Consider the following 13,435-nt stretch of genomic DNA (forward strand, 5'->3'; position numbering starts at 1 on the left):
CATGAAGAATGTCTTCCTGACCCAAGGATTGGCACAAAAACAAACAAACAACAAATCAGAAAACAAAAACCAAACAAAACCCAGCCCCTTGTATCACTGTTTAAGCCTTTGTTTTAATGCTTTTCTTGCTAAGCCATAAATTTGTGCTTTCACGCAGGAGTTTCAAGTATGAAATGATTTCTTTTCTTGTACCGTCATGAAGAGCTTTATTAGTTAAAATATTTAGGTTTTTATGTTCACAATTGCTGACAAATTAAAAATATAGATCTGTATGCTTGCCTGAAGTACTTCTCAGGTTTATCAAGTCAATGCAGAGCATAATACTACAAGATTTCTTTGCGTAAAGTACATTACAAGCATTTTTATGATCCGTGTCATTTGAGCTTGATATGCTTGCCTGTACTGTTTTTAACTACATAATGTTACAGGTTTATAGTACGAGTGTACTTGAGGTAAGCTTGTTCAAGTAAGGTTTAGATGGGAAGAGGAGGAGGGCAGACAAACGTGTGCTTTTATGCATTTGCATACCTTTGAAAATGGGACAGGAAAGTCTGTAATATTTCAAACGGTAATTCATGTGCTTAGTACCCTGTAACTGAATGATATCAAAGTTGCATGTAGGACATCGTGTTAAAATAATGACGATTGTTATTCGAACAGATCGCTTAAATCAGTCTTGTGCTCAGCACTTACGCTGAGGAGCAGTTTGTGTGCAGTATGTATGTTGAGTTGACTCCGAAGGTTGCAAGCTGGCAATCCAGGCCTGTGACTGGGCAGCGTTACTCTTCTGAAGTCTTTCTGTGAGGGGATGGGGAGAAAGAGGGGTACTTGTCTCACGCCAGTCCCGATTAAACACAATCTCCTGCTGGCGTCGAGCTCTGAGCAGCTCTTTGGGGCGCACGGTCAGTCCCGGAGGAGCTCCCCGTGTCCCCGCCTGGCGCAGGAGGCACGTGCAGTGCCTGGGGGTCCGGCTGCAGAAGGAAAAAAATTTGTTGTTCTGCTGCAAAATTGGTTCTTTTATTTTTTGCCCTTCTTTCTCCCACCTTCTCCTGAAGACCTAACGTGTGCCAGGCCAGCGGCCAACGTGAATGTACTCTCTTGCATTTTAAGCTTAACGTCTTTTCGGTGTTACTTAGGTTCACCTCGCCGTTGCGCTGTGTTTTAACAGGGTGGAGCCAGCTGGCTGCCATGCACTGCGTGATGCTCCCCGACCTGCTGGGGCTGGACAAGTTCCGACCTCCCCTCCTGGAGATGCTGGCGCGCCGCTGGCAGGACCGCTGCCTGGAGGTGATTTCCGTAGCAGCGCTCCTCTTCCTGCCTCTACTCAGCGCTCGGTTCTGAAAGTCCAAACGCGCATGCTTGCAAATGTCACTCCAGCTTTTTAAATCTTACTTTCGTCGCTTTACACCGGTGCCTTGGTTTCAATAAGAAATGGCACCCGAGGGCCTTCGTTGGCGCAGGCAGGCCCCAGCACCCCGCTGCCGCCGGCGAGCACCCAGCTGCTGCCCCTGCCCCGGTGACAGCAGGGACCTGTGAGTGCCCCGCTGGCCACTGGGCGTCATCCTGCTGCTGCTGGGAAGGGCAGGGTGCCGAGATTTACGGGAGCGGAGGTTTGCAGAGCGGAGATTTACGGGAGGAAACCGTCAGCTAGCCCCTTAGAGAGGCTCAGTCCCCCAGCACCAGGAGCTCCGCGCGCTGCTTGGGGGGCCGGGGAGGAAGGAGTGGGGGGTTTGCTAGGAAGAGCAGCAAAAATGATCCGCGTGTTGCAGACAAAATTTGATGTTTGAACCTCTTGTGACTTTTTATTTATTTATGCAAACAGAATGTAGCTTTATACAACTCTTGTGTTGTTGTCTTTTACTAAGCACATTTCTCCTCAGTATAAAACGTTACTAATTCCTTTCCGACACAAGATCCTGGAGCTGTTTATTGCAGATTCAGGAGGCCAGTTTTCCAGTAAAATGTTGAAAAAGCGATCTTTATATTTTTGTAGCTTCTGTGTGGCATATGGTATGAATGTATGGTATGAATGTATGCTATACATTTTTTTTAAAGAAATTACTGGATTAAAAACTTATTAGGATCAAAAAACTACTTTTTTTTTTCTTTAAGAGACTGCTGAGTTGCTCTATTTTTTGGAGCGTGTATACAGTAGTCAGTAAGTGGTTTGTCACCCAACTATTTGATAAATGACTAGTGGGCCTTAACACTACACCTATGCTGTTCTGGCAAAAATTTTGTTGACTGTGCAGCTTTCAAAGTAGGAAAGGAGGAACGTAGCTGGATTAGGGGCTGTAGGTCTTCAGCAGGCTTGTGACTTAATTGGGAATATCCTTTTTGCTACCTGGGTGCTTGTTCTTTTGCTAGTTAGGGTGTACTTTGAGATGGCTTCCCAAGAGGGTAATTACTTTGAAGCTAATTAGAATTTGAAGCCCAGTTACTGGATAGCCTCAGGTGTCAAGTTAGCGTTTTGCTATTCCCTGCTTGCCCACAGTTTTCTGTTTTACCTTGAGCAAGTCACTTAACTTCCTTGTGTTTAAAATCCTTTAGACCAAAAAGTAAGGTATTTATAAATGCAATGAAGTCCTCAGGTGGAACAAGTGATTTTGATGGGGACAGATTGTACGTGACAGTATTTTGTATTTCTTGGTGTAAAAAGCTGGACTTTTTTTTTTTAATTTTAGAAAACTTTTTTATATATATTTACCTGTGGTTTCATTGGTCAGTCTTCCATGCTACAGAGCAGATGTGTGTACCCCATTTGAAAAACTGTTTTTAAGTGATTTTTATTTTGATACTGTATTCCAACATCCACCCATGATACTTAGAAAAAATCCTGATTCGTTGTGTATCTTGGAGTTCTGGTGGACAACTTTGGAAAGGTTATAGAGAAGGGTGATCACAAATTACTCCTAGAAAACTAGAATTTTGGTGGTCTTTTGATGTGTCAGTGCCTTCTGACGCACCTCCCTTACTGTTTGTTTTTTTGGGTTGGGAAATAGCCTCTGTGGGACTGGGCTTGTATGCTGGGAAAGGGACATCAGCCGAGGCTGGGGAGAGGTGGGACAGCTGGTTGGTTTGTGCTGTCACTTCTGCTGGGACCTGAGTGGTGGATGTCATCCTCTGGTTTTCTCAGAGGGCAGCATGTCTCCAATAAATCCCGACAGAGAGGACACAGCGTAGTTTGGGCTTGTCTTATTCGTGGTTATTTTGCTTCTGTATTTAAGTAGGAGAGGAATAGGGAAAAATATGGGTTTTCTGAAAGCTTAGTTCAGTTTTCTATCTATACGTGTTGCTTTTTTTTCTTTAAGTGATGCATTTTGTCGTTCTTGCTAAATTATACTGAAAGCATCGTGATAAATATTTGATGTTTGAGTTTGTATGATTTTCCGGTTGGTTTTATAGGTAAGAGAAGCTGCCCAGGCCTTATTGTTAGCAGAACTGAGAAGAATCGAACAGGCAGGTCGGAAAGAGACAATTGATGCGTGGGCTCCGTATTTGCCACAGTACATTGACAGTGTTATATCACGTAAGTAACCCTGTGTTTAATCTGAAAATAATTGGTTGCTAGATAAAGGCCAAAAAAAGGGAATTTCACAAGCAAATTTATGAACACTACTACAAAAAAATGCATTTGGGTTATATATAACAGTTTCTGGAAATCTTCAAAGTGATTTCACAATCGTGAAATTGCGCTAAGATCCCTGGTGCTGATCAGGTAAATAGAGCATTTCGGTACCTATCTTTGGGAATGAAGGGGCTTTTGCAAAGGCCATCCATGCTGCTGAGGGGCTAGGCTGTAGTTTGTAGGTTTCAGGGAAGAAATCTACTATGAAAAGGGCTGATAAAATTACAAGCTACTGGTGGTAAAGCACAGACTCTTTTTTTCAAGGAGTCTATAATAAAATTATAGAAATGGCTATAAAGGGATCCTTTGGTATCCCCAAAGTATCAAAGGATGCTGAAAGGAGCTAATGCAGGAAATGTCCATCAGCATCTGCTTGGCATCTGAGGTGATTCCAGCCCAGCTGGGTGTTCAGAAACACTGGCTACCAAGCGCTGCAAGGAGACCTTGGGCAGAGATGGTAGAATAGTTATCGAGGATTCATTAGGCAGTAATTTATGGTGATGGTTAATCAGGTGAGCATGAGATTACAGTACTTCCTTTGATGTTGCAACGCAGAACGCTTGAGAGAAGTCTAAAACTAAAAGTTAAGGGGCTTTAGGGTGTTAGAAGCTTAAGCTGGTTTTGCAAAATGCGTGTAGAGCGCAGAAGCAACAGAGAAGATGTCTTGCAGTGCTCTGCCAAGACGTCTTAAGTTGTCCCAGAAGTATATCAAGAATGAGAGCTGTTCCTTTTTCATCTCTCTTGCAATTTATAAAATGCAAGAGAATTTAAAGATACAATTTGTTAATTTTAAAAAACAGTAAGTCATTTTATACAGGCCTCTGCATAGTCTTTTTTTGGTAACTGGCTGTTCACGCTAACCTTCTGACTTAGCTTAGATTATATATGCTATTACCAATTCTTTTGAATCATTTACTCCTCCTCTTTCTGATTTTCTCTGTCAAATTAGTGTCCCTTTCCTGATGTCACTTGTGTTAACACAGTCACCTTATTATTCACTTGGTCTGCTTTCTCTGGATATTTAGTAGAAGGCAATTTAAAATATTGCTATGAATGCAATTCTGTAACACTACTTCAATTATTTAATGTGGTTTTAAGACAAAACTGTTTTTCATAACAATTGTTTTCTAACATCTTCATGTCCTCATTTCTTTTTTTTTGTTAGTTGATTGGGTGTTAACTGAAGAAATGAAATGCATTACACCAGTACAAATTTAAAATCTTAAAACTGTCAGATGAAACAATTTGTAGTTTTGTATGATTATGGACCAAACAGGGTTAATCTTAAAAATCAGCTGATCCCTTTTGATAAAATGCTGTCCATTAAAACATTGCACTTGTAAGTGGAATGATACAGGGAATTTCTTTTAAATACTTTGCTTGCAACCTGTGAGAATTGCTTACATTTCTGAATGATTGGCCTTATTTGGAACAGTTGGTTGATGGGCAGAGAAGGGTTTTAACAGAATTTAGTATTATCAAGGGCACATAAGTCTTGTGTGTACCTTGAGCCACTGCATGCAAATATGTATTTACCAAAACATCAGGCTTCTGACTGTAACTGTGCACATATCTCTTGAATTAATACTGTGATATGCAATCTAATATTCCTTCTCAAAATAAAATCAGTCGTTACTGACCGCTGTTTAAACTGTTATGTTTTTCTCCAGAACAGCTATTTTCATTTTATTTGTTGATAACAAAGCAGAGATCGTCCAGGCTCTAAGAATCTATTCTTGGAAGATGTGTCAGCGTCATAAGATACTCTGCTCAATTATCTGTCTAGAAACTTGCCTTTATAGAACAATGACACAATATAAAGATATAAAGAGATATAAACACACCTGCCATACATAACAAAGCAGTAAAAAAATATGTTTTAATGGATGAGAATGTTTGCTTTTAAGTAGTAGACATCCATTTTTCTTAAGATGTGATTCTTTTTCTACTGAAGAATGTGGTTTCTATTCAGGGAAGGATCTCTATTAAATACCAATTGATTTTTGAGAGATGTGTAATAATCTTATTAAATCTAAATTGAATGCATAAATTACATGGAACACAGTGTTTTCAGGTGATGTTAAGAATTTGCTGGTGAGGCTAAGCTGTTGTTAATTACAGCCTTTAGCCATGTAGCATTTGCCTTATTACGGGGATGTTGCTGCGCAGTTAGGCGTGCAGCCAGGCAGCGAATAATAAGCGTTGTACGTACATGCCAGAGAGCCTTGATTCGTGCTGATAGGTATTTGTGCCATTCGGTAAGTTGGGATTTATTTTTTAATTGATCCTTTTCTGAGGTCAGTTGTACGCAGTTTGTGGAATACAGCTGTAGTTGCCCTCTAGTCTCGGGGGTAGCTGCTATAGCAACTGTTGATGACCACTAATTTCTTTCCTCTGGAGTAATGCTGATTGACCTCGTTGGGTGCAAGGTTATGGGCATAATTGTGTTGTTGAAGTGTATGTAAACTTCTTTGTAATGCCTGCTTGCTTTAGCCAGCGGGCTGGTTCCAAAAAAGGAACTTCTGTTTAGTGTACTTGAAACCAACTGGTAATTCATACGAATTCCAATCCTTTTGCCATTTCTGGTACTTGTCATTACTTACACACTTCCAGTTGAAAGCTTGAGAAGAGTGTGCAGCCCTATTTTGCATGTGCATCAGCTGGGAGCGTAATACTTTGTTCTGCCTCTTGTGCCTGTGTTCAGGCCGTAGGCGTGGATGGCATTTGTTTTTATACAGCTGTTTAATAGCCAGGGGCTGACTGGTTTAAAAAAAAAAAAACTCCAGTATTTTTATGTATTCAATTCAAGTATGCATACAGCAGTATTTGGGATTTTTACTAATTACTAGCAGATCAAAGCATAGCATTTGATTTAACACTAAATTAAGATAAACTTATCTTTCAGAACCAACAAGAAGGTTTTAAAACAGGAAAAAATAGAGAAATCAGCTGAGGAGTACGGCTGAATGAATGACTTGAATGTAAATGTTCAATATTGTTAAAGCACAGATATTGAAAACCTGTAAAACAGATGATGAGTAGCAAATTGAAATTCATTTTTTTTATATTAGCAGTGTTGAAAACTATATAACTTGAACCAAGTTTGTGCTTCTCCTGAACGGCAGGGCAGAGATGGCACTTAATAGTGTTACTGTCTCCAAGAGCATACACAAAGATGCTGTCATCCTGAAGAGGAGTAATAATTGTGGTATCAGAAAGGACAAATGAAATACTTAAGGAACTAAAAAGCTTGCTCTTGTGGGTAGGGAGTGAAGTATACAGATGTTTCCTTAGTTCTAATATAGGACATGATAATAGAGAATACCTTTTTTAAAAGGTCTGGGGAGGAATTGAAGGGGATAAAAATAATTTAAATGGCCCAAATGGATGCAGTGGATTTCTGAAAAGCATAGTTTTGTGCTAGAAAGGCAAGCAGAAGAAATACGATAAATCAAGAAATACCGCTTTGTTTCTTTCATCCTCCACTTCTCCCTAACTCCCCTCTTTATAAAGGGGCATAAAATATTATCAGCATATTTGTGTCCAGCACATCTTACTGCTTTACAATAGTTCTTATATTCATTTTATTCTTATATTCTTATATTGCTTTTTGGACGTAGCAGGTTCCCTTTTAATTGAAACAAATGCTAATCCCTAATAGAAGCTTGCTGCTGATATGATACTTAGTCATATGCATTTAATTGAGTCTTGAATGTCTCAAGTGTGTGGTACTAGCAAACAGAGATGAAATCTTTTCACCATTTGCATATTCAGCGCACAGATCCAATAACAGTTTGGAACATGACCTTACACAGCAAGATCAAGCTAACTCTCGTGTCCCCCAGCTTTTTGATGAAATGCGTTTGGGAACTTGAAAGGCGAATTTGCACTGGATTATCTTTAAATAATCTTTTAACTAATGCAAGAGAGACTATAGTGAACAATAGAGGTACAAATTTTAGAAGTTTTGTTTCAATCACACTGCCAGTTACCTCAGTGAAAAAGTACGTGCTCAGCCAGGTTTTATTCCCATACCCGTTTTTGCATTTTGATGAACACAGAAAAATGTGAGCTGGTACCCCAGCGCGTATTGAATATGGCATCTTAGGAAACTGTTTCATCAAAATTAATGTTTATTTAATTCAGATTTTTTTGCAATGTATGGTAACATTTGCAGAAACAATAACTAAGGCTTCATATTTAGTAACAAATTTGTAATTTTTTTCTAATATTCTCATGGATTCATTTTTCTATCACTTCTCAGTATTTACACAATAAAAATGCAAGATATATTTTTTTTAAGTTGTGTTTTTAATTGGTTTGCATAGATTTGTGCACACAATTTGTATGTGATGTTCCCTAACAACCTGATGATCAGCAGAAAGTGTTAGGATTGAGTGTGTAAAGTACAGTTAGGTCTCTGTACCTCTGTTGTGATTTTATTCTGCAGTTTTTCATTTCACAGGTATTTTACTCTATGAAGGTTTTGTTTTATTTTACATCTGTCAGTTTGTTTCATTTTTCATTTGTTTTTATAAGTTTGTTTACCAGTTAATACTTTAATAGCTCTACACTGTACAGTAATTGATTCTTCTTAAGATGCTACTTTTTTTTTATCCTCTAAATCACTTGTTTGATATGAATAGTCTTCCAAATGACATAGGAGACTTAATGGAGTAATAACATGTTCCTGTAGATCTATTACAGTCATTATAGCACTGGAAAGTGCATTTCTAATGTAGTTCTAAAGCTTTTTCACTTTCAAGCTCCACCAGAATATGTTAATTTAGACTCTGCAGCATCCTACGTTGCCTTCTGCAGAAATGCTTGAATCATTTAAATACATGCTGAGGCGTGACAGAGGATGACGGGAGGTCTTGGTTGTGCTTCTGTAGCCATGTTGAAGGCAGTAGTTGCATCTGTAATGAAGATTTGGGGGGGGGTGGCTGATTATAAAACTTCATGAAGTCTTCTCGTGGCATGGTGGTATCTGAATCCGGTTAGCCCAGCCCAGAAGGAATTGCCTGTTTTTCACGAAAATAAGCCTTTTACTAGTAAGGTGGTGGCACAGAAGACTATGCATGGTGTCTTCTATTCATATTTCTCCCTTCCCGGTTCCGTCTTGGGTTGAAACATGACGGTGGTGGTCTAAACATACTCAGATATCTCACAGTCAGTGCAAATGTGCAAATAAAAATTACCGAAGAGAAAAATGTTTTTTTGGGGGGGAACGGGACAGGACAGGACAGGACAGGACACTTCGCTTTATGAAGTAAGTGAGCCGTAAAATCTGTTATTTCCCGCTGCATCTAGTTATTTATTCATTTGACGGTGGTGAACTATCAGATGTGGAACGGGAAGTCTTGGATTAGAGATTAGTATCTTCTGATCTTTGACCACTACCTGTTAAACACATTGCAAACAATGAGAATACCCTGCTGAATGTCAAATAAGACCTTAGGATGTTGTGCGCGATGACACCAAACACAGACCTGAAACTTGCAAGTGGTAGAGTTGTGGAAGTCACTTGGTGATATTGTTTGTACATAGGCAACTGCAGTAGCCTGTGGTGTACCCACTTAGGCTATATCTGTAACCTATTTTACTTTTTAATTCTCTCTTTTTGGTGATTATATTTTCTTAGGGTCAAGGGCTGTCACACGTTAATAACTTAACACCTGGCATTATTAGCATATTTGGCAAGAAATTAATTCAGAATTTTTTATCCATCTGTAGTGTACTACAAATTGTAATTAAATAATTTGGGTGCTGAGATCGTGAGCGAGCAAGAAGCTGCCAAGGTGGCAGGAAGGAAATCTGCTAAATACACGTTTAAAGGAAAGACGAAGAAAGCCAACAACTGGAAATAGGCCTGGTTTGTAACTGTCACCTGTGTGTTTTCTGCTCGTTTTGTGCAGATAAGGTGAGGTTTTCGAAAGGGAGCGCACAAAGGGCCAGGGCAGGGTGTGTTGTCAGTGCCAGAGCTGCTGCCTGGCCTGGGAGTTGTCCCCAGGCTCCTCGACCTCGGGTGGCTTCCATGGGCCTGGCAGCAGCCACTGGTGCAGGATGGGGGTTTCATCAGTTTAAGCCTCAAGAAGGTTTTGGTTTGTAACGTATAGGCCAAGAAGACAAATTATTTATTTATGACTTATTTTCTATTTGGTACATGATGGATGGAGTGAAGCTCTGCCCAGCCACGTAATCGTTTCAGCGCCGCAGAGTCCACCCTAAAGCATCCTGCTGGAAAAAAGGTCCATTAGCTCTGGCTCGGCACTTGACAGTTGTCATCTCGTGCTTCGGGTTGATTCAGAGCATCGGCAGAACTTTGACCAGCTCGGGATACGCAGTGTAGAAGTGCCCAGCGTCTTGCCAGGGTGCTGCTAAGTGTTGGCTTCGTGGTGTCTTGGAGCAGGATGGAGCCATTCAACAAGCGCTTTTTGTGTTTTTAGGTGGTCATCTGCCAGCATAAGCAGTGCTTGGTTTTGTTCTCATTCCATGGTTACTTCACGTAGGGATTATACAAGCGTGGGGTTGTAGGTCTCTCTTAACAGGGAGATCAGTCAGCCTTTGGGAAAAAACTACTCATTGTAGAAATAAAAAGGGGGGGAAAGGCATGTCTGACAGCATGCATTTATTATTTACTGGATACTCTAGCTGTTGGAGTGAGTCTGAATAAGAATATATAATACAGAGGTGCTGAAAAAAATAGTCCAGACTTTGTCATGATTAAGTGTTCTTTTCATAGGTGTATTAAAAAAGTTGTTGCTATCCTACAGGAAGACTTTTCATCATTCTGGCTGAAAGTGATTGCTTTGCTCAGTGTGCACCATATTTATTATGTTATCCCCTCTTTGTTTCTAAGCAGCCAGCTGAGATGTCTCAGTGAGAGAATCGCGGCTCTGCAGGGTAAGCGGCAGGACCAGGTGGATTCTTTCTGAAAACTAAGTTCCCATTTCACGTCAGTGTCTTTGATGAAAAAGAGAAAGGGGAAGCCCTACAGTAAAACCAGAGCGTGTTTATTGGGCTGTTCTTTACAGACAGTGTTCAGCCATTAAGCTGAAGATTGTAAATACGAAATTTACAACCCGAGTTCATATTCATATGGCCAAGTCCTGATTTGTCAGGTCAGTGCTGGATCCCAACCCGTCTGCCACCTCAGAGCCGTTTGGTTGTGAACGATGCCCCCGCGCGTCTCTCAGAGAAGCAGACGTGTGCAAGACAGAACTGTTTGGAGACGCTGTAAGCAGCCCCCGGCTCACTTTGACACCTGGGCAGCGGGTGGAGGAGCAGGAAGACGGCCAGGGAGGCTTCGAGGAGGATCACCTCGAGGAGGCCCCGCTGCGCCCCTGTGGCCTCCGCAGCCGCGGGCGGGAGCTCGGGGGGTCGGGCAGGTTGGGCGCAGTTACACAGCGCGGCCTAGGGCGAGCGATGAATCTGTGTTTGATTTGGGCCTTCACACCCAAAATCGGCACGTCAGCTCGTCAACCCCAAATCGAATGTTAACGGATGTGTAGGCAATGCCAAGAATTAAAAGTATTGGAGGTGGTTTAGCCATTGGTATTTTTCCGGCTCCCACACGGAGGAAAGCAGTGAAGCTTTCAAAGCCTCATTCATGGCCTGTCTGCTGAGGTTGTCCTGCAGCTGTAAATGTTTGCCGTGGCCTTGCCTGCTCCTTCTTTTCCCAGCGTGAGATTGTTTCTGTGTAGTGCACGGTGGTTTTCCGTGAGGAAGGGTTTCCAGGTAGAGCTCAAAAAGGGAAAATTTCTTCCTCCGTTACTTACTAATGTTAAGAGTAAGGACTGTATTCCATGTAAAATGGATTCTGCAAAGTGATTTTTTAAGGGATGTCTTTGCTGAGTATTTTGTTCTTTGTTTTTATGGAGAGCAACGTAACACTTACACCAAACACCGAAGCGGCCATTTCACAGGCTGCGTGCGGTGGAGCCCCCGAAATCTTCTGGTAGTGGGTTAGGCCGCTAAGCAGCGGGGAGACTGATGTATTTTTAAATATGTGATGTTACTGCAGATAGGAAAATGGTTACTATGTCTTTAATGGAAAGCAAAAGGTTATCTTGCCATGGCCTTTGTGTGCATGTGCTGATGCGGTGGAGGCAGCAGACAGGCAGTGTGTGCGGAGAGGCTGGGGAGCGGGCCGGGATCGATAGGAGCGGTGTGAAGGGAATTAATGCGAGGCAGGCAGGCTGTCTGTCATCGGGGCTGCGGGGATGCGGGGCAGCGCTGGTCAGTCACTGCAGAAATCCGTTTCCAATAAATTCTGTCTAGAAATTAAGTATAGACACTTCTGGTGCTTCCCGTGTTGCTAAAACCCCATTCGTCCAGGTCGACGCTTGTAGCAAATTATTGTTTCTTTTAAAGTGGAAATCCTAAATAATGCAGCAGAATCAAATTAAAGAGAGAAAAATTTCTTTAAACTGCTTCAAATAATAATCCGTGTTATCACTGGAAAACAAAACAAATATGGTAAGTCTATAATAACAAATATTATGTTAGTTTTTAATAATATATTTCTAGTAGATATATATATCTGTTAGAAAGTTTTATTTAAAGCCAGATTAATTGAGTAAAACTTAATTAAACTTCCATTGATTTAAATGGGAGTTTTCGTTGAGTAAGGATACTTTGATTGGACCCCAAAGACTTTGCTATTTATACATCTGGTTGATCATTCTACTCGCACAAGGTTTGACTTAACAGAGCACAAAGAATTAAATGAATTACATTTGCACCGCAACGTTTTGATATATTAAATGAGCAGTTTTATGATGCTGCAGTAAAGAGTTGTACATTTCTAAATGGTGTAAGTTTCTAATATGAGTGAATCTTGCCTAATTTTCCAATGTTTCCTAATACGTCAACTGGCTTATTTTTAATGCATTCCATTTTTTATGAGCTTTTTACTTCTAAAACCTGTTTCTAAGACAATTTTGGTAATTTTTGATGAATTATGTAGAAGGCATTTGTGTCCAAGAATACATGTTCCTTCTTACTAGATTTTCTTTGAAAGGAAGCAATAATTTATTGCCTGAATTATTTTTGCAACTGTTATTTTTCTCCCCTTTTGTTTTTATCTGTTCATTGTTTTTTAGGGAATGTTTAAATCTATTTAATCAGAATGATTGTACTTAAAATTTTATTTTAATTGTATATAATTGTAATAAACTCGTAACTTTTCATATGCTGAGCTTGGAACCAACTCAAGCAAAAGCACTTTCTTCCTTCCAGTGCGTTATTACTAGTCCTGCTAAGCACTCTGGAAAGGCGTAGCACATCTAATATGAAAGTTCAGCCTCTTTTCAGTAACTCAGGGATAGAAAGCAATGAAAGAAGTGATGTAGTAACTAAAAAAAATCAAAGCCTTTGAGTTTTGACCCAGCCTAAACTTACCTTTTAGGGACAGCTGGACCCTTGGCTCCTACTGACTGGAGTATTTAAGCACAGAAAATGCACCCTCTGAGATGAAAGCTCATCAGTAGAGGCTTCATCCTGCAGTTTTCAAAAGACATGGAAACTCTGTACCCTTCTCTGTGTGTGGAAGGAAATCAAAGAATTCTAGACTATGGAAGTGATATTTAGGAAACAGCGGTATGCTTGCTACGTCTGCAGAGATTACCAGCTTCTTGTGTTAACCAGAATGCAAAATGTGAAGCAGTGCCCCAGAAATAACCTCCTCTTTTCCCTTCAGCACACTGACCGACTCCAGTGGGTATTTGCAAATAGTACTGTTAGGAAATGTTGGTGGTGGAAGGTGAACAGCAAAAAGTATTTTGACAAAGCGGTGCTGGAGCC

The 13,435-nt window shown here is 40.6% G+C and overlaps 1 protein-coding gene across 9 annotated transcripts in view; it reads left to right on the forward strand.

The window, feature by feature from the left end:
• Window positions 1–13,435, forward strand: part of WDR7 (WD repeat domain 7) — a 114,588-nt gene that overhangs the window by 26,181 nt on the left and 74,972 nt on the right. For all 9 annotated transcript variants that reach the window (XR_010827948.1, XM_066988931.1, XM_066988927.1 and 6 more), the window contains 2 exons: window positions 1,169–1,287; window positions 3,406–3,529. Coding sequence is in view for 8 of the 9 variants with exons in the window: in XM_066988931.1 (XP_066845032.1) it covers window positions 1,169–1,287; window positions 3,406–3,529 (243 nt within the window). In the remaining variant the exon portion in view is untranslated. The remainder of the gene's footprint in view (window positions 1–1,168; window positions 1,288–3,405; window positions 3,530–13,435) is intronic.

This window comes from Anser cygnoides, chromosome Z (assembly GCF_040182565.1).
Source record: "Anser cygnoides isolate HZ-2024a breed goose chromosome Z, Taihu_goose_T2T_genome, whole genome shotgun sequence".
NCBI classification, from domain to species: Eukaryota; Metazoa; Chordata; class Aves; order Anseriformes; family Anatidae; genus Anser; species Anser cygnoides.